General features: G+C 44.4%; 1 protein-coding gene across 3 annotated transcripts in view; it reads right to left on the bottom strand.

Moving 5' to 3' along the window:
* Nucleotides 1-24,367, bottom strand: part of Tec (tec protein tyrosine kinase) — a 102,079-nt gene that overhangs the window by 12,937 nt on the left and 64,775 nt on the right. For 2 of the 3 annotated variants that reach the window (XM_052198521.1, XM_052198522.1), the window contains exons 4-11: nucleotides 17,968-18,072; nucleotides 14,922-15,003; nucleotides 14,107-14,235; nucleotides 12,156-12,196; nucleotides 9,832-10,004; nucleotides 6,831-6,896; nucleotides 3,828-3,882; nucleotides 2,599-2,678 (exon numbers count right to left, since the gene is read on the bottom strand). In XM_052198521.1, coding sequence (XP_052054481.1) covers nucleotides 2,599-2,678; nucleotides 3,828-3,882; nucleotides 6,831-6,896; nucleotides 9,832-10,004; nucleotides 12,156-12,196; nucleotides 14,107-14,235; nucleotides 14,922-15,003; nucleotides 17,968-18,072 — 731 coding nt within the window. The remainder of the gene's footprint in view (nucleotides 1-2,598; nucleotides 2,679-3,827; nucleotides 3,883-6,830; nucleotides 6,897-9,831; nucleotides 10,005-12,155; nucleotides 12,197-14,106; nucleotides 14,236-14,921; nucleotides 15,004-17,967; nucleotides 18,073-24,367) is intronic. The other variant, XM_052198523.1, reaches the window with a different exon arrangement.

Below are 24,367 nucleotides of genomic sequence, written 5' to 3'. Positions count from 1 at the left end.
AAGGCAGGGACACATAGGTTCTTGGGAGTCTGAGGCCAGCTTTATCTAGAAAGCAAATCCAAGTCAGCCCAAGCTACACAGAACAACCCTGTCTCAATAATAATAATAATAATAATAATAATTAGTTGTTTTTAATTTTAATTGTTTTAAAACATCAAAATAAAGGTGGCATGAGTTCTATGGTTGTGATGGCATTACAAACACTCTATGAGAGAAGTCAAAATAAAGCAGGCTCAAGTAGAAAAGTGGCTGCTAACCTGGACCAGTCTATGCTCTTAACGACTTAAAATTGCTGGACCAAAGGTCTACTCTGTTGGGAGAGAGCCAGGCAGGAGATCCGCCTGGGCAAGGTGTAATGAGATGGACAGATGGACACAGGCACGGTACATAAGCACAGATAACCAGCCATGTGGCAGAATGTAGGTTAAAATAAATGGCTTATCTTAAATTATGATTCTAGTCAGAGAGGAGCCTAGCTATAAGGCCAAGATATTTGTAAATATCACAACTATAGAACTTATGACCACCTTTATTTTGATAATTTAAAACAATTAAAAACAACTAGTATTATTATTATTATTATTAATTGAGACAGGGTTTTTCTGTGTAGCTTGGGCTGACTTGGATTTGCTCTGTAGACAAGGCTGGCCTCAAACTCACAAGGAACCTTTGAGTCTGAGTCTTATTTCTGGGATCAGAGGGCTAACTTCAACCATCCAGGTAGTACTAACAGAACTTCAACTATAGATGTCATCTCTAGGGCAATCTCTGCAGGAGCTCTATCTATGGTCTTTTTTCTATTCCTGACACAAATATGACTTTTCCTATGCCCTAAGCTTTCCAACTCACATCAGCGGGTGGAAGCAGGACTGGAAATGAGGCCCCGTACCATCACACCAGCAGCAGTGGGATTTTAATTTGCTGTTCATTTCTGTCCTGCAGAGAGACCTAGACCTGCAGTGCCTAGAACACTCACCCTTCTCAAAGGTAATGGATTGGGCTTAAGCAGAGATACAGCCCACTGTAGGGATCTCTGTAGAGTACAGATGTCTAGGCACTCATGCTTTCAAATGCTTTGGAGATGATGCATAATTGCCCTTAGGGTGGGGCTTGGGTTCCTTGGCCCTGAGGGACCTGGAGTCAGCTTCGTGGGCGCCCCTCCTCCCTTCGCCCTGTCATCTCTGTCATTGTACATTCACCTCAGACATTCCCTGTACTTCTCTGACGTCACCATCTCCTCTCATGGTTGAATCAGCAACTCTCCCTTCGCTCTGGTTTTTCCTGTCTTGCTATAAAGTCTCAGCTTAAAGGTCATTCAGGAATAACTGAAATGTGTCTTGGTAACAGGCTCCCCCTCTCACACACACACACTTTAATGCTACCATGGCTGCGTATAGACCTGTCTGTGGCCCTCACTAAGTACTAAAGCCTACTCTACTCAATGTAGCATCCTCTGTGCATAGCTCAGGGCATGATAATTATCCAATGAACGTTACTAAATCTTCCGTAGCTATTCTCAATATACATGCTGTATGTGTATGCTGTTTGTGTATACATATATACACATGTATGTATACACACATACATATATATGAGAAAATATAGAGAAATTTTCTGGGGGGGGGAAGGAATACATAAAATAGTTCAGGTTTTTGAATTAAAGATTACATTTTTTTTTCTTAATGCTGAAAATTCGTATTTGAAAATCAGGAACACATATAAGCAACATAGGGGGTACCTATAAAACCACTGAATTAAAAGAAAAAACATGGGGTTTAGATAAATAGCTCAGCAGATAAACTGCCTGCCATGAGTGTACAGACAGGAGTTCAGGTCCCAGCACTCCTATAAAGCTTAGATGCGCTGGCACGTAGCTGGAACCTCAGTGCTCGGCAGGGATGAAGGTGGTAAGAGACAGACTGATCCCAAGAGCCCACTGGTCCACTAGTCTAGCCAGTGAGTGAGCTCCAGGCTCAGTGAGGGACCCTGGATGGATGAAACACTAAAATAAGAAATAGAGAAACCATGGAGGAAGATATTTGGAAGTCAAGCTCTCATCCCACATGCACACATGCACAGGTGAACACACATGCACACATGCACAGGCAAACACACATGCACACATGTGCACATGCACAGGTGAACACACATGCACACATGTACAGGTGAACACATGCATACATGTGCAGGTGAACACATGCACACATGCATAGGCGAACACATGCACACATGCACAGGCGAACACATGCACACATGCACAGGTGAACATGCATGCATGCACAGGTGAACACATGCACACATGCACAGGCGAACACATGCACACATGCACAGGCGAACACATGCACACATGCACAGGCGAACACATGCACACATGCACAGGTAAATACACATGCGCACATGCACAGGTGAACATGCATGCATGCACAGGTGAACACATGCATTCATGTGCACATGCACAGGTGAACACACATGCACACACATGCACAGGTGAACACACCTGCACCCACACATTCAGAACATGCACATGCCATATGTCCACACAGCCCACACATGAATAACAAAAGCAGCCACTAAAAATGCCAGAGCATAAGGACTTACCCCCCAAACTTTGTGTAAAGGGAGACTGTGTACAAGCCTGGTTGACTGGAGTCTCTCACCATAAAACCACCTTCTTTATCCTAAAAACCAAATTAAGAAATTCCTTTTTAAAATTCTAGTAACTAACGCCCTGGGAAAGACCCAAGAGTTTAACTTCATCATTTTCCCTTGGTGTGGAAAGCTCTGCTATCAACAAGAGAGACTGCACAGAGGCCCTCGAGTCTTCCACCCACACGACTTTCTGCCTCGCAATGCAGATTTCTGTGGGCCCGTCCACAGTCTGCTCTACTCCAGAGAGCTGAGTCCTAAGCTTCAGAATGTGCCTGTACTTTGACATACTACGGGCTGACACAGATCATTAACTTAAAATGAAGCCATCAAGGGGGCTCTCGTTCAGTATTACTGGTACTCTTACTAATAAATGAGATGATATAAACAGAGACAGAAATGTGTGCATGGAGGAAGATGGGGTGAAGAAGTGGGGAGGACAGGCAGCTGTGTCCAAGCCAAGGAGAACGACTTAGGCCCTCCATCACAGGCCCCAGAAGCAATCAATCCTATTGACCATTGAAGGAGACCCCTCTGCACAATGTGGGTTCCCACCCGTACCCCAGATTGGGCACAAATTACACCCAAACACCTATTTTCACAGACAGATCATTTATTAAGCAGGAAAAGAAAAGTTAAAGTGATTGATTTCTGACTCTGGCAGAAAAAAAAACCAGTAACAAATGAGAAAAGGGGGGAAGGTCTGCCCTAGATGATGGGCTAGGATGTGTGGTATATTTTAATTGGGCATGTAAATTAGGTGAGCCAAATTGGGGGAGGGGAGGCTTTTGATTGCTGGACTTCAATACTTTGATAGCTGGACCTTGGTAGTCAACCTCAAGAGGAGGAAATGGCAAAAGGGTGTTTAGCCAGGCAGAGGGGAAAGGGAAGAAGGGCAAAGCCTGCTAGAGTCATGCCCACCATGCTCAAGCTGGGCAGAGTCCCTTCAACCATGTGGTCAGGGATGGACTGTATGTGACGAGGTTCTGATGCTTTGTGGCTCTTTGTTACGGTAAACTCACACTCCAGTACTCTGTGCTTTAAGCCTGATGTGAACAGGCTTGCATTTGTATCACAGCCCCTTCAGGCCTGAGGAACGAGTATAAGGAACCACAGATGAAGGATTCACTAAAATTAACCTGGGCTGAAATGCAACTTGCAAACCGAGGGCACGCACTTACTTCCGTTCTGAGGAGCTGCTCTGCCTTGCTTCTGTTGGTATTTCTGCAATACCACCTGATCAGAAAGAGATGTCTGTCAGATTCTAAATGCATAGTATAGCTAGAAAGCTAATACAGGTAATCAATAACAAACATCATATCAACAGGATACACAACCATGGTAAGAACACAATCACAACAGCAATAATGTATTTTCATGGAGCAAGGCATTTCTTACCTACATGTTAGGCATGCCCACATGTGTTAAACGGGATCAAAGGCTATTTGTATGACACAACCTGAATTTGTCATAGGATAGCTTTGCAAAGCAATACAAGTTCTGTGTGTCTGGGCATAGAGGTGGTATATCCCATCAATCCTTACCATTTAACAGACGAATCAGTTCCCATGTTTTAGGGCGACATTCATAGCAAGAATGAATTCTGCCCCAAGGTCTAACCCATGCAGGAAATGCCACTTGACATACAGTCTTGAATTCAAACGCTATCTCATTCCAGTCCCCATCTACCAGTGTGGCTGGTCATCAGGTCACTGTGGTACCAGCTCACTGAATCTCATGTAAAGCTCAAGGGTCAAGAAAGAAGGAGCAATCCTGAAGAACAGGCCACTCGGGTCTCCCAGACTTTCTGATGTCCCGCACACCTAGATCCTGTGGTCACCCTAGCCTCCACAGTGAAGCTTTTGAAAAGACTCTGTGTGTACTGCCATCCCGTCCTTATCCCCAGAGACAGCCTACCCTTCAGCTTCCCCAGTAGCATCTCTCCATGTGACTATAAGCAAACAGAGCCCAGAGAGTATGACTAAGATCATTTTCTGGCCTTCAATTTTAAGTTTGTTTTGCTAGATGTTTTGAGTTAGCAATAAATCCTCCATCACTGTCAAATTCCTAAAAACTGTAAAAGTCCTAAAGTCACCAGGGCCTCTTTGGTCATTTGTATTTCCCACTATTATCCCAGCCTATTCATAAAAGATCCTGTTGTGTAGCTGTGTAGCACTTTCTCTGAGATTGAAATAATCCATCCTGAACATAACACAGAACATCTCCATAACACAGAAGGTAAAGAAGTCGAAATAGCTTCAGGAAGTTCCTGAAACTTACCAGATTTGCTGATCCACTCCCTCCCCAAGAATAAATAGTAAAGATTGCTGAGTCACTCAGACAAGACAAGAAAAGACTCTCCAGTCACCAAGAAGAAGCTGAAACTAGCCGAACTGTCTGAAAGAGGTTTGGATCACAGGAGTCACTTGGGAAGAACACTCTTCAATTTGTTGAACTGCCTGCAGGCTGGGTGGGCAGTGTGCTCTAGGTTCCTATGCTGGGGTGGGCTTTGGTGATATATCTATCTTGGAGTCACATCAGTGCCTATAAGTGATCCCTCCCCCATATCTCTGTAAGTGATCCCAATAAGACTCAACTTGGTTCGCCAAGTTAGATTTTGGTCTGTTGTGAGTTCAGTAGGTATGCGGTCCTGTCATTTCAGATCAGCTGAAGTTGAAGCCTTTGGGCATATTCCCTGTTTCTAAGGATTTTGTTATATTTTCCAAAGATATATTTAAGAGCCAAATCACCATATTTTATATAATTATCTATTAAGATAAGGAAACTTCAGAGAAATAGTTTGGCAACTGTCATTAAGCAATTCTCATAGAGTGCACTGAAAAGACCTAGCCCATATAGTCCACTATGCCCCTAGTAACACATATAATTGACAATGTCTCCCCCACCCCAGACTACATGAAGTAGGCAACAGCTCTTAAGTGCTATGTTACAAACCTATGCAGTATGCCACTACACAAACAGTATAGACCACTATAGCACAGGGTAAGCATTTGCATATCTACAGAAGACACAAAGATATTGGGCAGTAAGAGTTCTTCTGCTCCATCACAATCCTATAGAAAGATTGTCAAGCACACAGTCTGTTTTGGTAAAAAAAAAAAATGCACTGAATAGTACATAATTGTGCACCATGTACATGTCTACGTCTAACGTCACATTAAGAGACCACACCACTGATGCTGGGGCTGTTAGACCCTGGTGGCCCTCTAGATTTTGAGATGCCCAGGTCATCAGGGTGAGATGGGCAGAGAACCACTTGGTGCTTTCAGGAAGTGAAGGTCATATTCCTGCCTCAAGAGGACCACAAGAGCATTGATACCCATGGTCTGTGCTTTAGAATCTGACTATGCACTGCCTGTGGGCATGGAAAGTAAAGTGTTTCTATAAAGGAGATGGGCAGCAGGCAGCAGGAGCCTCAGCAAAGGATTTCAGAGAGATGGTTTAAGACAGCAGAAGAGGTTATCCCAATTATTCTATTATAGCAAAATCACCTAAAACAATCTAATACCTCACTAAAAAGAAAGCAATTGTATTATTATGTGTCCATATACTGGTTGTAGGCATTGGACCTCACCCAAAACTAGATCAATGCCAAGAACTCAACAAATATTTTATAAATTTATGACTGAATGAGCTATAATGCAGATATGAAAATATTTTTTAAAGACTATTTAATGGCAGGAAGAAAAATAAACTCAAAGCACACTCATTGCTCAGTGGAAAAAGAAAAATACCACTGATGACAAAGGTCAATGCTTATTCATAATATTTTCTTAATAATATTTTTTCCTGTTTTCAAAGTTTTAAAAAACTATAATTACACGGTGTTATTTCTATTTGAAAAAAAAGAAACAATGAAACATTTCCTCTGGGAAATGTTGTTCCCTTTCCTTGAATGAATGAACAATGATATTTACTTCAATCTCAGCTGAGCTGTGATTGTTCAAATCCAGTTCAACTGTGCCTGCTGAAGTAATGGTATTCACACACAAGATATTCAAAGAAAATGTCTCAGGTTTTTACTAGGTCAGACACCAGAATTAAGGATATGTTGGCACCTTCTAAAGACATTGAAGTTATCCCTTCATCCTAAAAATGTCTTTCATAATTAGGAAAACCACAGTTTCTGGTTCTCCACACTTATAAGGAAAATGATTACTTACTCATATTGATCTAAGTTGTTGGATTTCTTTCCTGTGACATAATTACTTGGGATATATCCTTCACTCCTAGAAGCAGATAAGCAAACAAATAGAAATGACTTTACTTTTTGTTTAAGGAAAGGCAACTGGTTTTCTTTAAAAAAAAAAAAAAGATTTATTTATTATCATATGTGAGTGCACTGTAGCTGTCTTCAGACATACCAGAAGAGGACATCAGATCTTATTACAGATAGCTGTGAGCCACCATGTGGTTGCTGGGATTTTAACTCAGGACCTTTGGAAGATCAGTCAGTGTTCTTAACCACTGAGCCATCTCTCCAGCCCAGAGAACTGGCAACTGGTTTTCTAAAGCACATTCCCTAAAGTTTATACAAAAGCCAACCTATCCCAATAATTCAATATATCTGTATTGTCTCACACTTGACAATGAATGTCTACATTTGATTCTCACAGAGATTATGCATATACAACATTATAATACCCAATTTCTCATGAGGAAACCAAAAACTAGACTAAGATGTTCTCTCGTGTCCCCTGTCCCCCAAAGTCAGCCAGCATCAGGGTCCAAACTTGTCAATATTCCATGATGCTGGTCAAGAAATGGTTATTTCTAGGGCTGTCTTTTTTTTTTTTTTTTTTTTTTTTTTTTTGGATTTTGTTTTTTTGAGACAGGGTTTCTCTGTATAGCCCTGGCTGTCCTGGAACTCACTCTGTAGACCAGGTTGGCCTCGAACTCAGAAATCTGCCTGCCTCTGCCTCCCAGAGTGCTGGGATTACAGGCGTGTGCCACCACAGCCCGGCTCTAGGGCTGTCTTAAAGAAACTACTACATCACAAAAGTATAAGTATTAAATGGAGTCACCAGCTGCTCTAATACCCCAGCAAGAACTGCAGGACAGCATCCAACGGGAGAACATGCCCTCTGAATTGGTATCATGAGAAACTTGTTAGAAAGGAAAATGATTGGTAGGAATTGAGAAGGCCTGTGTGTTACAAAGGAACCTCCATTTTGCCCCATGTACATAGCATTGTTTAGAAGAAGCCATAATACTCATGCATGCATTTTTTTAAAAGTAGAAACTTTACAGTGCTTTATCTGGAACCTTTTAGTAACAGCTCGCATCACACACGTGCACACATTTTTTCTGCACCGACAGAAGCCTAGAAGCAATAACAATACACCAATAAATAGAATCCCAGAATTCCCCCTGTTATCTATAAAACACTGTTTCTGACTGAAAAGAGGCAGAATTTCTATGAAATATCAAACTACAAGTCTGGGGAGGAAAAATAGAAGGTGAACTTGAATTATTTTACTGAGCCAGAAAGGAAAGAAAAATTAATAGGATTCTCAACTAACAGCTACCACTGACCTATGCCAACAGAATGACAACTATTGGAGGCTGGTAAGATGGCTCAGCGGGTAAGAGCACTAACTGCTCTTCCAAAGGTCCTGAGTTCAAATCCCAGCAACCACATGGTGGCTCACAACCATCTATAATGAGATCTGAAGCCCTCCTCTGGTGTCTGAAGACAGCTACAGTGTACTCATATAATAAATAAATAAATCTTTAAAAAAAAAAAAAAGAATGATGACTATTTGGATCAAACCTCCACAAGAGAATCCACGACAGTAAGGAAAACAACTGGGTGCCCCTGTAATCATCAAAGGAGTTCCAGTCATCGACTCCTTATGAAAAAAAAAAAAACAGTGAGAGTTAAGAGATCAGCTTTATCTGCCTTTCGTGCAGGGACTAATACACTCATCTGTAAGGCAGAAGGAAATGCTGGGGTGCTGGCAGAGTCAGAGAAGGCACTGTTTGGTAATGCCTAATCAACGAGTGGCTCTAAATAGCAATCATTAGTGGATGCTAGCATCGAGAGGGAAAACGGTATGAGAACTTTACAGTGTGTCTGTAAGGCCAGTGTCAGGACCACTGACAACAGCACAGCTAGAGATCCTCTTTAAGGTGACCAAGCTTCTAACTCCAACCGCATTACCAAACATTTCACATTGCAACCAGATTACCAAAAAAAAAAAAAAAAAAAAAATGAGATGACTCAGAGGTATGCCAAACCGTCCACTTGATATAGATGATGGTTCATTTTATAAGGTAAATAAACTGGTCTCACCAGCAGATCGAAAATGAAATGTGGACAGGGATATTGTAAAACAAAACAAAAAAGACTAGCAAGCAAACGAAAAACCCACAAGAGACAGCCAAGTCAGGTGTAGAGGCACATACCAAGGGTCACTTCCCTCAAGCCTTAAATTATCTGTACAAGTAACGTTTGCTGTACATACGCATACATGTATTTTACATACATGTATACCTATATACACATTGACAGAGAGAATGAAAAATTCAAATAACAAGTTGTTCCCTTATACTGTGAATATACAGAGAGAGAGAAATTAGAAGAAAGTTACAATTAATTATTTCTTAGAAAAAAATGTAGCTAAATGTAGAGCACCTTGTGGTCCAAGTCTGACATACAAAGATGGGAGGGAGAGGAGGGAGAGAGGGGAGGGAGGGAGGAAGGAAGGAAGGAAAGAAGGAAGGGAAGATGAAAAGGAGGGAGAGAAGGAAGGGAAGGGAGGTAGAGAGAGGGAAGACAGAACAGTTTTAGTGAATGAGAACTGAGTATAATATATTCAAACTATTGCAAGGAGGTGATTGATCAATTTGATCCCTGAAACCCAAGTAAAGGTTGACAAAGAGAACCAGCTCCACAAGTAATCCTCAGTACACCTTGGCAGGCAGGCAGGCACATGCGAGTGCATGCGTGCGTGCGTGCACACACATGCACGCATGCACCAGTAATAAAAAATAAACTAAACTTTTAAATACATTTTAAAATGCACCTCATGATGCTGCAAATTCAGTTTACTTGCCCTTGTGACTGACTGGACTACTCTGTTTTAAGCAGTTAGAGCGTTCACACTTCCCCGGGCACGTAACTCATGCCCACTGAGAGTCACGCACAGATGAAGCACTCACCCATACTTGTCTCTTGCTCTCCACCAATGCATGTCATTCTTCTCCAGGATGATGTACTCTTGGCCTCTCTCTAACCTGAGGTCGTGTGCTTCTGTCGCTTGGAAATCATACATGGCTACAACGATTTCTTCGGTATTTTCTTCTTCTGGGGGAATTGGTGGAGGAGGCCTTCTCTGTACAGAGAGAACAGCATTGTCAAGCTCAGCTTCTATTTGAAGGCACAGCAGTAAAACACTACTACAGGAGTCATGAGTTATCCTAGCGAAGGCTTCAGGTCTAGTGTAACCCACCTAATGAAGCCAGCCCTCCATGACAGTGTTGGCACTGTTGGACTCTTTAAAAGAGTTCAAGATTCAAGGAGGGAGCAAAGCCTGCCCTGAGTATTACAAGGGTTTTGCTTGACAATTGCTTGTTTGTTCTCAGGTCAGGAATCATTTTCCAGAGAGAGAAGCAATGAGAACTCATGAGTAAGTACTAGGTACTAGGCAGACTGAAGGACCTCAAGTGGTGGGAGACCGGTGCAGCACAGACTCTGTCAATAGATCTCCCACTCAGAGCAATGTGCATACCCTTGTCCCTTCCGTGTGTAAATCACATGCTTAGGATCATACATATTTTCTTATTTATGCTTCATGACGCTACTTTGAAATAAGTTCACAGATGAAGCAAGCCACCATAGTTACCCACAGTTCTTATCGGCTAAGGTCCTAACTGGGTTCAAATTACATGTTATTCTGCCATATCCCACTCCACATGCATATCCTTAAATTTCTAAAGCCACTCCATTATTGTGCTGTGTTCTTAAGACAGACATATGCCTTTAAAATGCCACACCTCCCAAATGACTCCTGAAGCCAATCTACAGCCAAATGCCAGCAGGTGACAATGATAAAATTGACCCCAACAACAAAAGCTAAAGAACTAAGTTGATAGTGTTGATACTAAGTACTATTCAGGCCCGGAAGTGGTGGCACACGCCTTTAATCCCAGCACTTGGAAGGCAGAGGCAGGTGGATTTCTGAGTTTGAGGACAGCCTGGTCTATAGTGTGAGTTCCAGGACAGACAGGGCTATACAGAGAAACCCTGTCTCAAAAAATACCAAAAAACAACAACAAAAATGAAAACAACAACAACAACAACAAAAACCCACCAAAACTGAATGAGTTCCAGCACGCCTGCTCCTGCTCCTCAGGCGGTCCTGGAAGAAAGCAGTACTGCGTGGCTAGACATAACATAGTCAGTAATGCACAGACCCATCTCAAACACAACTTAAAGATGTGTCAGGGGAGGTTCTGTTACTAAGGTCTTGTTCCCCAGTTGGTTCTTGACTTGTCAATAAAGAAGGCTGGGAGACAACTGCTGAATGGAAGGTACAGGTGGGACTTCCCAGGTCCCAAAAGGAAAAGGAGACAGGGAGAGTAGGCTTTTTCTGTCATGCTTTGGAATGAGAAAAAAGCAGCAGTCATGTAAGGTCTCCAGGTAGCTGGGGCCTTCAGTCTCTGCTATGGGCAGGGGCCAAGGAGATTGGCAGAGGCTAGCTGACACAAGCCACTAAGTTTAGGGCAGGGGGAGAAACAGAGATAATAATTGATAAGGACATGCCTTTGCGTCAGGATCCCAAAGCGATTGTGCCTAGCCAGCAACTTCTAAAATAATAAAGCTGTCTGTGTGTCCTGTATCCTCGGATTCTAGGGTCTCAGGAGTGAGCTAGAAATGTTACCCCTCCAGGAGCAAAGGCAGATAGGAAAAAGAAGCCAGGTCAGTGCTGGCAGCTCAGATCCCAGCAGATCCTGGAGCTACACAGGATAGAAGAAAAGAGAGCAGGGAGTGGGATAGCTCCCAGTGGGGGAGCTACAGCCAAGCTCCCAGGCTAGGGTGGGAGCATGTTTTTAAAACTACATGCGCCAGGCAGTGGTGGTACAAGCCTTTAATCCCAGCACTTGGGAGGGAGGCAGAGGCAGGTGGATTTCTGAGTTCAAGGCCAGCCTGTTCTACAGAGTGAGTTCCAGGATAGCCAGGGCTACACAGAGAAACCCTGTCTCAAAAAAAAAAGGGGGGGGTGGGGCTGGCAAGATGGCTGGCAAATGGTTCAGTGGTTAAACGGACTGGCTTGGCTGCTCTTCCAAAGGTCATGAGTTCAATTCCCAGAAACCACATGGTGGCTCACAACCATCTATTATTAGATCTAATGTCCTCTTCTGGTGTGTCTGAAGACAGTGACTACTCATATACATATAAATAAATAAATAAATAAATAAATAAATAAATAAATATTTTTTTTAAAAACTACATGCCACAAAGACATAACACAGAGACCACTCACCTTCTTTATTTCTGGTGCAGGAGGCAGGGTCTTTCTTATACCTGTAAATGCCAATAACTAGATCATGATGGTGTCCCACAAGAACTGACAGAGGATACTAGTGTCAGAGACTGAGCAGTCCAGCAGGGAGCGGCTGTGCCCAACTTCTGACCTACACTAACGTCAGGATCTCAGGATTGCCTCCACAGGATCATCTGGCCTCTTACTTGTTCTTGATGACTCAAAAGATGAACTGGAGTTGGGGTCCGACAAAGGGAGTGCTTATCAATATGAGGCTCTGGCTCAACGTTTAGCACCATGGAAAGACAGACGAAGAGACAGATACGCTGTCTATGGTGGCACTGCCTTATCTGTGGCTTCAGCTCCCACAGACTGGGTTGCCCCAGCGTGAAAGCCATGGTATGAAGACACAGAATGGAGCAACAGGAGAGATTTTGTCTGCACGCTCTCCTGAGAAATGTGATGACAATCTCTAGTTGTCTGCTCACACCCTCCCAGGCCACGAATCGTCCCTTGGTCCAGCGCCTCCACACTGCATCCACTATCTGCTCCATTAGCCATGTTACCATCTGGGCTCCCATAGCAACTGTGGTTGTACCACAGCACATCAATCATTTTTAACTGATGACTCTGAATGAAAGCACAGCAATGCTGGCACTCAGATACACCAAAGAGAAGCCAAAACGAAAAATAAACCCTTGATCTGAAAAGCTGAAAGGTCTCAATAAGGAAAGGAAAAAAAAAAAAAAAAGACCGCTGTTATTACTAAGATAACACAATAAGAAAGTGTGTTGAATAACTTTTATTACGGCATGAGATTGGAGTTGTTCTATTTTGTTGACATTGGAGTTAATCTCTTACTGGGCCCAAATCATATATTACTTTATGGCTGGTATGTATGTATATATGTATTGGGAAGGGTATATATAGTGTTCAGTATGACCTATGCACTGGGGCGGGGCAGATCCTCTGAAGATAAGGTGGTATCGTTGTAATGACAACACTGAGAAACGCATCAGCTCTGGCCCCTCGACAGTTCTTGAGTTTGGTGTGACACATGGTCACTCAGTTAATGAACATGGATGAAGTTCTATCAAAAGGATGGGCCAATTTAGACCCTGTCCCTATAAAAACCTTCTGTGGGCATCCTCAGTCCTCTTATCACTCTGTGACCAGAGAAGAAAGAGTAGCAGAGTTGAAACAACCTCTACAGCCACCAGCAGGGCCACCAGCAGGGTCACCGCAGTATGGTGCCTGCCAGGTCTGGGCCAGCTGCTTGCCTCTGTAACATTAACTAACTCTAACCTCTCAGCCATTACCACAGCAAGTCAGGCTGGACCTTACCTAGGTAAAGCAACAACAACAGCCTGGAAGCCTGGGTCTCTCTTGTTTATGTGCTAGGTTAATGTCAGGATGACTACCCAGGAAGAGTCAGAGCGGAGGAACTCAGAATCAGCTGTTCTTGCCCACAACCCTGGCAAAAGCCCACTATGCCTCTCCCCAGAAGTTGCACTGATGTAACTCATACATGGTAGTCACAATGCAGAGTGACAGCACAGGGCATCCCATCCTCCTCGGTACTAATAGCTTTTGGTCTCTGTGGTTTTCACTCATGACTAAGAGCCTCTCACAGTAAGGATTTATAGGGGTTCTGGGTGCATCTGAGCCTGGGATTACAGGCATGCCCCACCACCTATGGTCCACACTTTTAACTGATTCACTTTAACAGACCTCACTGTTGTAATTAAAGCTCCCCAAAGAGACCTCACCTCTGCAGGGTCCCACTGCTACATAAACACCATCGCTCTCAGAGGCTGTATCTGCCCTGCATTTGTACTTTCCTGGGTAGTGTGCTCCACTCCATCAACGTCAAAATCCCATCACTTCTCCCAACACCAACAGTCCGCTCATGCCACGGACATCACAGCTGTAGAGTCAGATGAATACTTACTACTCTCAAAAAGATTGTACTTTTCACATCCAGGGGCGAGTTTTTCTGTTTGTCTACAACACTGGTAACTTCCGTCTGCCCAAAACTTAGGATGGTATTTAATCATGATATTATTGTTGTTCTTTATTTCTGCAATTCACAGACACATGAATGGTTACTGAAATAAAACAAACTAAAACTGTTGGTGAGTAATTGTCGATCCTCACTTCTTCCTTGACCAACATGCTTGTTATGATGAATGCCACTGTGATATCACACATTCAATATTCAGAATGGCTACATGGTTCTTTCTCTGACCCCCCCTTTTTTTGTCCCCCCTTCCTTCCTCCATTTTTTTTAAACACCTATGTGAAGAGAAATGAATCACTGCTACTCCGTGGTGGATTAATGCCCTCTACCATGGTGTTTCATGAAAGTTAGGAGTATTGTGCAAGACAAACTGTCCTTTTAAGCATTCCCTCATGAATATGTGACTCTATCCACACCAAGTTTCTTAGGAAATACAAATCCGGCTGTCATATAAGTCCATGCTTTGTCACCTCCAGCCACACTGTGCAATAAATAGAAGGATGCTTTTATTAGGAAAAAACTTTTAACTAGAAAGAAAGAAGACTTTAAAAAGGGAAGCTGTCTTTAGTATGTTATCACTTACGAGGACTGACTGTCCTTGGAAAGATACTCATTACAATTTATTATAAATGCAAGAGTTATGTTAGCAACACTTCTGGGATTTCTTGTGTGTGTGTGTGTGTGTGTGTGTGTGTGTGTGTGTGTGTATGGTAACCTAAAATTACATAAAATAGACCAGTTTTTACCTTCTTTTAACTTCTTCACCCATCGGTCCCTGCTTTGTGGACTAGGTGCAAAAATATAAAGTGTGTTAGCATCATGAACAACCTAGAACAAAACAGAAGATGAAAGCAGTGATAATACTTAGACACAGCACTTCCACACATCAGCATCCCCGGTACTGCAGACATTGATAATTTATTCTTGGATGGCTGAAAACCAATCCAGTACTTCAGAAATCTAGTTTCCAAAGAAACTAGATTCCTTAATTACAAAAGCACATCTAATTCTTCTTAATTTCATCAGGGTGGATGTATGTTTTACAAAGGATTGTGGAAGGTGTATTGCGTGCAAGAGGGCATCCTTGGGTATTGGCTCTCAAGTACCATCTACCTAACTTATTGAGACAGAGTCTCTCCCTGGCCTAGAACTTACCAAGTAGATTAGGCTGGATGGCTGGTGGGTCCCCCGGGAATCTGCCTGCCTCCACCTCCCCGTGCTGGAATTACACCACCATACCTGGTTCTTTTTATGTGGGTACTGAGATTTAACTCAGGTCCTCAAGGAATTTACTGACTGCTTAGAGAGAAAACTGGCTACAGACAGACATCAGGATGCTTCACCGATCTTGGCATTTATTTCAATTTAACTGACTAAAAGTTCTAAACTTGGTGCCATAGGGATTATTCCAATCTAGTATTTTCCTAAAGAATCGTTTGGATGAGTTTTAGTACTGCTCCTGTGCTTCCCTTTGCGCCATCAGTAGATGCAAGCGCTGGCTTTAACGAGCTGAGTCTTTCAGTTCCAGGCTATTAACTCAACCACAGCATCAGGGCCAAGCCAGGACCCTACTGTAGCTGGCCTTGGCTGCTTTGTGGGTTCTTCTTTTTCCCACCCATTAACCCAACACCCTGTTTCACCCCCTATCACTATATGGGAGAGAAAGAAGGAGATAGCAGAGAGAAAAAGAAAGGGAGACCTCTTAGTCTAATTTCGTTCTTCCTTCTTCTTTGAGCACAATTACTAACAAACAGCAAACAATCCCCTGACCAACCAACAACCTCACCCATCAGGGCTCTGGCCTTTATAGACCCTCTGAAAAATTCCCAGAATTCCAGACATCACGCAGTCACAGAAACTATCTGCAGCTGGCAAAACCATGCCTCTGCTAAAGAACAAGGCAAATCAGCTGCCTCAAAGCAGCTCCACATCCCCACACCTGGGATTAAAATGAAAACATTCTTATAATATTCATGTTTTTTTAAGAAACCAAAATTATAGAATTCTCACTGTACCCTACAATCCTTCAGCAGGCCCCATTCACACAGCAGGTACTGAGAATAGCGTCTCCTAACCCTGTCCCACCTCACTGTCGATTTCCATTTTGTAGGTAATGCAAACAGCAAGGATTTTAAGTCCTAAGTCCAGGCTTTCACACATTAGACCTCCTTCAAAGTGGCTCCTAGTGAATGATTAGTCTTATTTTATAATTTTATATTAATAATAAGCCTTAAAAAATTAACCTAGGAGCCTGTCACTGCTCAGAGACATCATCTCCAATGGTTAGTCACAAGGCAGACCTGATTGACTAAAACATAATGCGTTCTATTATAAACCTTCCTCTACCCGGACAAAACCCATCACAGTGAAAAAATAAACCACTATCTCACTGGTTACAGTGATCATGGCTCAGTTTGTCAGGTATTTGGTGGGACTATCCAAGATAAAAATATGCATCAAACATGAGCCTACTTCTAAGAAATGCCGTATTGTAAGACAGAATGTGAGATACCAGAGACACGGTGCTGATGGACACTTGGAGAGATGGCTTTATATTTGCTACCTGGTTTCCACACTTCACCCAGGCTTGTCTCTGCAGTCAGCTCTTTACTGATCAATTGAATAATGAATTTTAGTACACCTGGAAAGTCATCATGAATTGGCAGACCTATCTAGAAAGAAAAGTTTGTGCTTGGACCATCCCATAATTTACAGTGTTGTTATAATAATAATCTGTTTAGTGTAATAACTTATTGACTCCCCAATTTGGTCTAAACACATTACAGATGCTGCCTGGCTTAAGCTATACAGCAGCCGGGATCTCTATTGATGGAGCAGATTTAGCTCTATTACCTTAGTAACAGGGGGCATTTTTGTATTTGTACAAGAATTTCTAGAAATACTGCCCTTACTCTGAATAATGAACATCTAATTAGTATCTTAGGCAGTTTGATTATCTGGTTTGATTCTAGGGTACCGGTCTCCTTCTTTCTACAAACCCCAGTTCACACCATGCCTGTCCCATGAAAACCTGTAAGAGTCAGAAACCCTCTTTGCTGTGTAGAATTGAAAAGTCTCTCTCTCCATTCAGGACCCTATTGCACCGCTACAATGCACATCCTTCTCACGCTTCAAGACTCAACCACACTCTCCTGTTTTCCCATAGTGCCTCAGTCTGTACCTCTTCATGTAAAGTTCACCCGAAGGGTCTTTTCCTGCCAGATCCTTTCAATGGACTTGCTTTTGTTCCTTGCTCACCAGTACACATCTGGCTGTTTTATATTTGCAACGTGGCTCTGAAGGAGCCGTTTACAATCCATGAACCTCACTTTCCTTGGTGATAAGCGAGAACAATAGAATGCTTACCCCATCTGTATGACAGGATTGCTGTGTTGTTCTATCAACATAAACTACCACTATTGCCTCTTTTCATCAAAAGAAGCCCTTTCATCTCATTGCTGTTTGAAATAATTCATTCTTGCTACTTTCTACCTTCTCACAATCACAGAAAACAATTCCAGTGTACTGTGTTCATTCACAGCGCCCACTCCTCTGTGTTCTCCAATTAAAGTGACCCACAGTGAAGACCTGGGGTGTAGGGAGTCAGGACCAATGGTAGACTACAGCAGCAGCAAAACAAAATGGCCTCCAAAGACTTATACAGTTGATGAAGAAAAGAAAGGATTATGAAGGTGGTAAAGGAGCCTAGAAAAACTAGCCACCAAACCCAGGACAGGAAACTGTGACATTGCATGGGAACAGGACAAAGCCTGGTACTGGCTGCCAACTCACCTGGAACGGATATTTATTTTGACAGGGAATGATACCATCATCGTTCTTCACTATTTCCACACACTTGATTTTTGAAATATCAATGACTCCCTTTCTGTATTTTTTCTGTGAGAAGAGAAAAAGAGGAGATGTGTTACAAGCACAGGACATTAGAAAACTATTTAATGGCCAACTATAATTGATGATAAAATGACTGACTCTGAAGATTACAACTTAGAGCAGGCTAGATAACAGGAAGATAGCCCATTCAGTAAAGTGCTTGCCTTACGAGTGTTAGGACATGAGTTTGATGCCCCAGAAATCATGTGAAAACAGCCCAATGCCAGGAGGCAGATCTCTGGGATTTGGTAGCCAGCCTGAGTGACAACTATCAGTCAGGCCACAGTGAAGTGGGGAGGGGTAGACAGTTATTGAGAAACAAAGCTATGTTCACACACACACACACACACACACACACACCACGCCAATAGATCAGTATAATTTCTTTAATAATTATATAAATCACATTTCCCTTAACTGTTAAAATTGTTCAAAAATACTAGCCTTGTGATGACTATAATGGAAGTCATTAGATCCTTTCATTTCTAGTGGTGAACTTGCTCTGTCCTTACTTCAACAAGAAAAACCTTTGAAGCGGAGACATAGCTCCCTTTTGTTGCTACCTTTCCCTCTAGAAACCTTTGTTCAACTTCTTGACAATAGTGTTCATTTAAAAAAAAATGACCAAACACACAGAGCTCCAGTTACTGGGTCGCTGACACACACTCCAGCCCAAGTGTACTTCCTTCTGTGTTCCCCTGTATGGAGATGCCTTCCCAGTCTCCCTGCTCACTGCAAATCGGCCAGCAATCCACCAGGACCCACGTCCCTGAAAATTCACTCCAGGGAAGAATCCAAAGAAGCATGTGCAAAGGTCCAGGAATGTGTATGTGTGAAAAACTAACACCAAATACAGTTCTATTCAGATAAAATGCATTTGCTAAATAACACATCTGGTGCACTCTACACAAAATGTCTTCCAAAGACTAAGGTTACTTTGGGGATCTTTATATAACAATGCATAGAAGGAAGAGAAGAGAAAGACACAGTTGAGTAGGTGGAATCAACCACTAAAAATTATTTGAAATTAAAGGTCCATTTTCAGCTAGCCCGATGGCATAGGCCTGTATCCTAGTTACTCAGGAGGCTGAGGCAAAAGGATCAAAGGTTCAAGGGCTGCTGGGGCTAGACAGAAAGTCGAAGGCTAACCTGGGCAACTAAGCGAGACCTGTGTTCAAAAAGCAAGAAGCATGCCGGGCAGTGGTGGCGTATGCCTTTAATCCCAGCACTTGGGAGGCAGAGGCAGGTGGATTTCTGAGTTCGAGGCCAGCCTGGTCTACAGAGTGAGTTCCAGGACAGCCAGGGCTATACAGAGAAACCCTGTCTCGAAAAACCAAAAAAAAAAAAAAAAAAAAAAAAAAAAGCAAGAAGCAGCGAGGAGGACAATGAGGACAGCAGTGCAGCTCAGTAGCAGAGCACTTGTCCGGCCTGTGCTAGGCCCTGGATCAATACACGGTACAAAAATAGAAAGACCAAAAGAAAATGGTTGTATCCAACACTCGGCAGCCTCTCCTCCAGCCACAGCTCTGTCTTCTCTCCATACTGTGCATGACATCTTCAAACATAAGACTTCATAATGCAAGCACAGTAGAGTATGCCTTCACTCCTAGTACTCAGGAGGCAGAGGCAGGCAGATAGACCTCTGTGAGTTCTAGGCCAGCCTGGTCTACTTAGTAAGTTCCAGGACAGTCAGGGCTACATAGTGAAACCCTTGTCTCAGGGCAAGGGAACAGGAGGGGGGGTGACACTTCAAATCTGCCTCTGCTCATGATCAGCAGCAGCTCCTCCTACACCTGTTACCCCACTAGTGTGTGTGTATGTGTGTGTGTGAGAGAGAGTCCGTTGTTCATCATTCACCCCCTCCCTCTTACCCTTCCTTCTTCCCCCTCCTTCCCTCCTTCCCCCCTTTCCTCCTTCTCTCCTTCTCTCCTTTCCTCCCCTCTACCTCCAGATACTCTACTCCATCTTCAGTTCTGTTCCCGGTCCCTTGCAGGTGGGCTGCAGATGGCCTGCCCTCCCCACACTTGGCTGGGCCCTCACTGCTGCCCTCTGGTCCTGTGTGTCTGCCCCATAGGCCACCAGCCTACCACTCGCATTCTCCCCTCCCTTTCCATTCCCTCAGGGGACAATCTCTCAGTGCTTTACAGAAACATCCCCAGGCACTCCAGGTGCAGGCTTTGGGCATCTCCCTCCTGCATTTCAGCGGCACTCTGGGATCTTAGCATTGTCTCTTCCTTTTTAGTTGTTTCTTTTGTTTTGTTTTGAGACAGGGTTTCTCTGTGTAGCCCTGACTGTCCTGGAACTCACTCTGTAGACCAGGCTGGCCTTGAACTCAGAAATCCGCCTGCCTCTGCCTCGGCCTCCCAAGTGTTGGGATTAAAGGTGTGCGCCACCACTGCCGGGCTGTCTCTTCCTTTAACCCTGTTTCTTAGACAAGATAGAAAGGACACAGTAGCTGAAAGATGGCGGCTGGTATTTCAGCTCTGTGAGACAGCATCCCATGAGGTAGGCCTGTTCTCCTCATTGGGTGGGTGATGAAACCACAGCTCACACAGGCTGAAGACAGTCCCTGAGGGCCTCTAGTGCTGCCGAAGCCCTCTGGCCCCTGAGATGCCCCAGTGGCAAGCAAGGGGTGAAAGGACTATGGAGTCTCAAGTCCTAACATGGACGGTGGGGACGTAGAGCGTGGACGGTGGGGATGTAGAGCGTGGATGGTGGGGATGTAGAGCGTGGATGGTGGGGATGCAGAGCCTGCACGGTGGGGACGTAGAGCCTGGACGGTGGGGATGTAGAGCCTGGACGGTGGGGATGTAGAGCCTGGACGGTGGGGACGTAGAGCGTGGACGGTGGGGACGTAGAGCCTGGACGGTGGGGACGTAGAGCGTGGACGGTGGGGATGTAGAGCATGGACAGTGGGGATGTAGAGCGTGGACGGTGGGGATGTAGAGCGTGGACGGTGGGGATGTAGAGCATGGAAGTTCTTCAAGCATGGTGTAAATTCAAGGGCAGTCTGTGTACATAGCTAGTTACAAGACAGCCAGGGCTACAAAGAGAAGCAAGCTGTGGAGTCGGTCTCTTCCTAGTAGTTGCTTCTGCTCATAGACATCCAAATCAAGCACCTGCCCGTGGGCTAGCCTTCTCCTCTCTTCCTGAGAGAGCAGCTGAATGTTCAGGCTGTACTTCCTTCCCACCCACTCTCCTAACCACTCACAGCCTTCAACCCCCACAGTCGGCTAGAGGCAACCTCAAAAAAAAAAAAAAAAAAAAAAGGTCAGCGCTGACCAAGCTTGGCAGACTTGCTAGTCTGCCCTGCCTTCTGACCAAAAGAGCATCGGAGCTGTTCTACAGTGGCTTTGCCTTTGGGCCATCCTGTCGCTGCTTGTCTCCTTTCCCTTTGGTTTCTCAGTCTTGTGTCAATAATGGTGTCAAGAGGAAGAAAAAAATCACAAGACAAAAGGAGGGCAGTGGTGACACACACCTTTGATCCCGTCACTCTGCAGGCAGAGGCAGGTGGACTTCTTTGCGTTCAAGGCCAGTCTGGTTACAGAGTGAATGCCAGGACAGTCGGGGTTACACAGAGAAACCGTCTCAAAACACTAATGACAATGTTCGGAATCGTGGCTTCTGGGTCAGAGGTTGGGATGGCAGTGACAGAGAGACCCCAGCAGAATAAACAAGCCATTCAAGGAAAGTCACATTCCTACATCACTCCCCTTCTGAAAAGTGGGGCTAATAACAGTAACAATCCCACAGGTGTGGTACGAGGGTTAAATGAGCTAATACCGCAGAAGTGCTTAAAAGGATGTCCGGCTCAAAGAAACGGACTCAGAATTGTTTGCTAGATAAAAACTCAAAAGCAGACCGGGTGACTTAAGGCAGGATGGAAGGGTGACCAGGGCCCTGTAAATAACCTGATACCCAGTGGCTGGCCAGGCGGGGTTTCCCACCCTGCTCCTCAGGCCTGCACTCACCAACAGGTAGAAGAAATTTCAAGAGCATCTCCCTTCTGTTACCCAGTAACATGTGTTCACTGTAGGAAGCTGAGAAATGGCACAGAAATCCTGTGAGCCCTCAGCCCTCAGCCTCACAGGCAGCAGTCTTAGGCCAAGGTGGTGCTTACCCCATCTTTGCTTGGCCCTTGGGAGACTATTCTCGCTGACCCTGCAGCAGGAAGGTGTGGTCGGCCTCAAATCTCTTCAACCGTGGCTACTACAGGCCAGTGTCAGAGTTAGGTCACTATCTCCAGGAAAACGGGATGGATGACTTTGATACTGTACTAACTTATACACACCCTCTATGAAAACTTCCTAACCTGCTAATTCGTATTTGGACTTTCAGCTCCAAAGATCTTCCAGTAGCGTCATCAGTGGTAATAGACCCTGGTCAACAGAGGTATTGTGCGGGCCTAAAGGCCCTTCACTCAGGGAAAGCGGTGAATCCACGGAAAAGAATTTCAGGATGAGTCAGGGTAAAGCAAAGGTAACAAGTTTGCAAAGTGGAGTTAACATGAACTTAAGCGATGATGTGCACTTAAGCTTTTATGCCTGAAGAGTTGGAGAGGGGGGGAGGGAGACCACTCCAGCATGGGTCTTCTCAGAAGGTTTCCCTTGGGTTTCGAGCAGGCAGGCAGATACTTGAACATCCTTGATGAAGAACAGCCCTCTGCTAGTCTGTCCTCTCTGAGTCAAGGGATGCAGCTATTTGAAGAACCCAAGGAAAGTGGACCGGTCAGGGAGGAAGGAGACACCCAGAGAGACAGATAAGGCAAATCACCCCTGAGAAGCAGTACAGATGTCGCAGCCTGATTGCCCTCAACACCAGACTTTGTGGCTTAGTCACACTGCTCAAAGGATGTGTTTTACAGGGTTCAAAGATAAAGCAAAGGTTTAAAGCCAGGCAGTGGTGGTGCATGCCTTTAATCCTGCACTTGGGAGGCAGAGGAAATTGGATGTCTGAGTCTGAGGCCACTCTGGTCATACTAATGCAGTTAAAATCAAGGTTAAAGACATTTTGGCTCTAAGTAAGCCACCAGTTGTTTCAAACACCCCTGCGTGAAAGGTCCTTAGTGGGAGATTATCTCTGCAAGCTATTTTGATTTTATCTGTTGTGCTGAAATTTCTCAGACTCTGGGCCAGCAGGAAATGACTCCAAAATGAGGGGCTTCTTCCTCTTTCCAGGACCCCTTTAATTATTCCTTTTTTTTTTTCTATCCTGTCTCACAGCTGGAAGTTTGGAAGGCTGGAGAAGTGGCTCAGCAGTGAAGGGTGCTTGCTGGTTCCTACCATCCACAGAGGGCAGCTCTCAGCAGCCTGAAACTCCAGCGCCAAGAGGACCAGCATCCTCTCCTGGTCTCTGCCACACCCGCACCCACATGCACACACAAGTTGTCCCACCCTTGCCTTATTCAGCCAGTCCCAGGGCTGTGTGTTGAAGTCTCAGGGTTAGGGGAGAGGGCAGAGGATCTGTAGAAACCGCCACAGGAATGCTGTGGGGGGAAGAGAGTGATTCCTCACCAGGGGATGAGAAAGCCCGGAAGGGGAAGGAGAAGAAACTGGCCTTTTAAGGAAATAGCCTACGGACCTAGTTTTCAAAGGATAAATAACAGTTTCTCTGCAGAGAAAGCAGGGAAGGTTCCAGGCGGCAAAAACAACAGAGCTCTGAGAGTGTTTGGGGAACTGAAACCAAAGCACAGTGGCTGAACCCAGGGTGGATCAGAAGTGTAGGAAATGACACAAAGAAAAGCTGGTTGAGGCCAGATTAGGCAATGCTCACATATAAGGCTGAGGAATTGGGGTCTATCCTGAGCAAATCTCAATGGGTAGCAAGGAGATAGACAGACAGACAGACAGACAGATAGACAGATAGATAGATAGATAGATAGAGGTAGAGATCAATCACAAGGCATATTTTTGAAAAAGTAATTGTTACTGGGGACACATCATCCTCAAAGCCACTTACCACTCTTCCCACCATGTCCCAGCACTCCTAGTCTTTCTCCGAAGTTCTCCCGTGCCTGGCTAACCCTGTGCATCATCACTACACACCTCGATCAGAACCTCATCACATCTCACCTGAAGTACAGCCCTGCTGGCCTCCCGGAGAGCACCCATTCTTCACGCTGCTGTTAATGATTATTAGCTGTTACTGTGGCACTGGGGAGTCAGGTCACAGCCTCGTGCATGAACGGTGATCAACGGTTTTGGGTTTGAGTATCACCATGAGCCGTGACAGAGAAAACCAAAGGACAATCAGGCCAGAGCATGCCAAAGCTGGGAAGGATTCAAGCGACTAGTGAACTAAC

The sequence above is a fragment of the Apodemus sylvaticus genome, chromosome 11 (assembly GCF_947179515.1).
Source record: "Apodemus sylvaticus chromosome 11, mApoSyl1.1, whole genome shotgun sequence".
In the NCBI taxonomy this organism is placed as follows: domain Eukaryota; kingdom Metazoa; phylum Chordata; class Mammalia; order Rodentia; family Muridae; genus Apodemus; species Apodemus sylvaticus.
The sequence above is the reverse complement of the archived record's forward strand: the minus strand, read 5'-3'. Positions and strand labels throughout refer to the sequence as shown.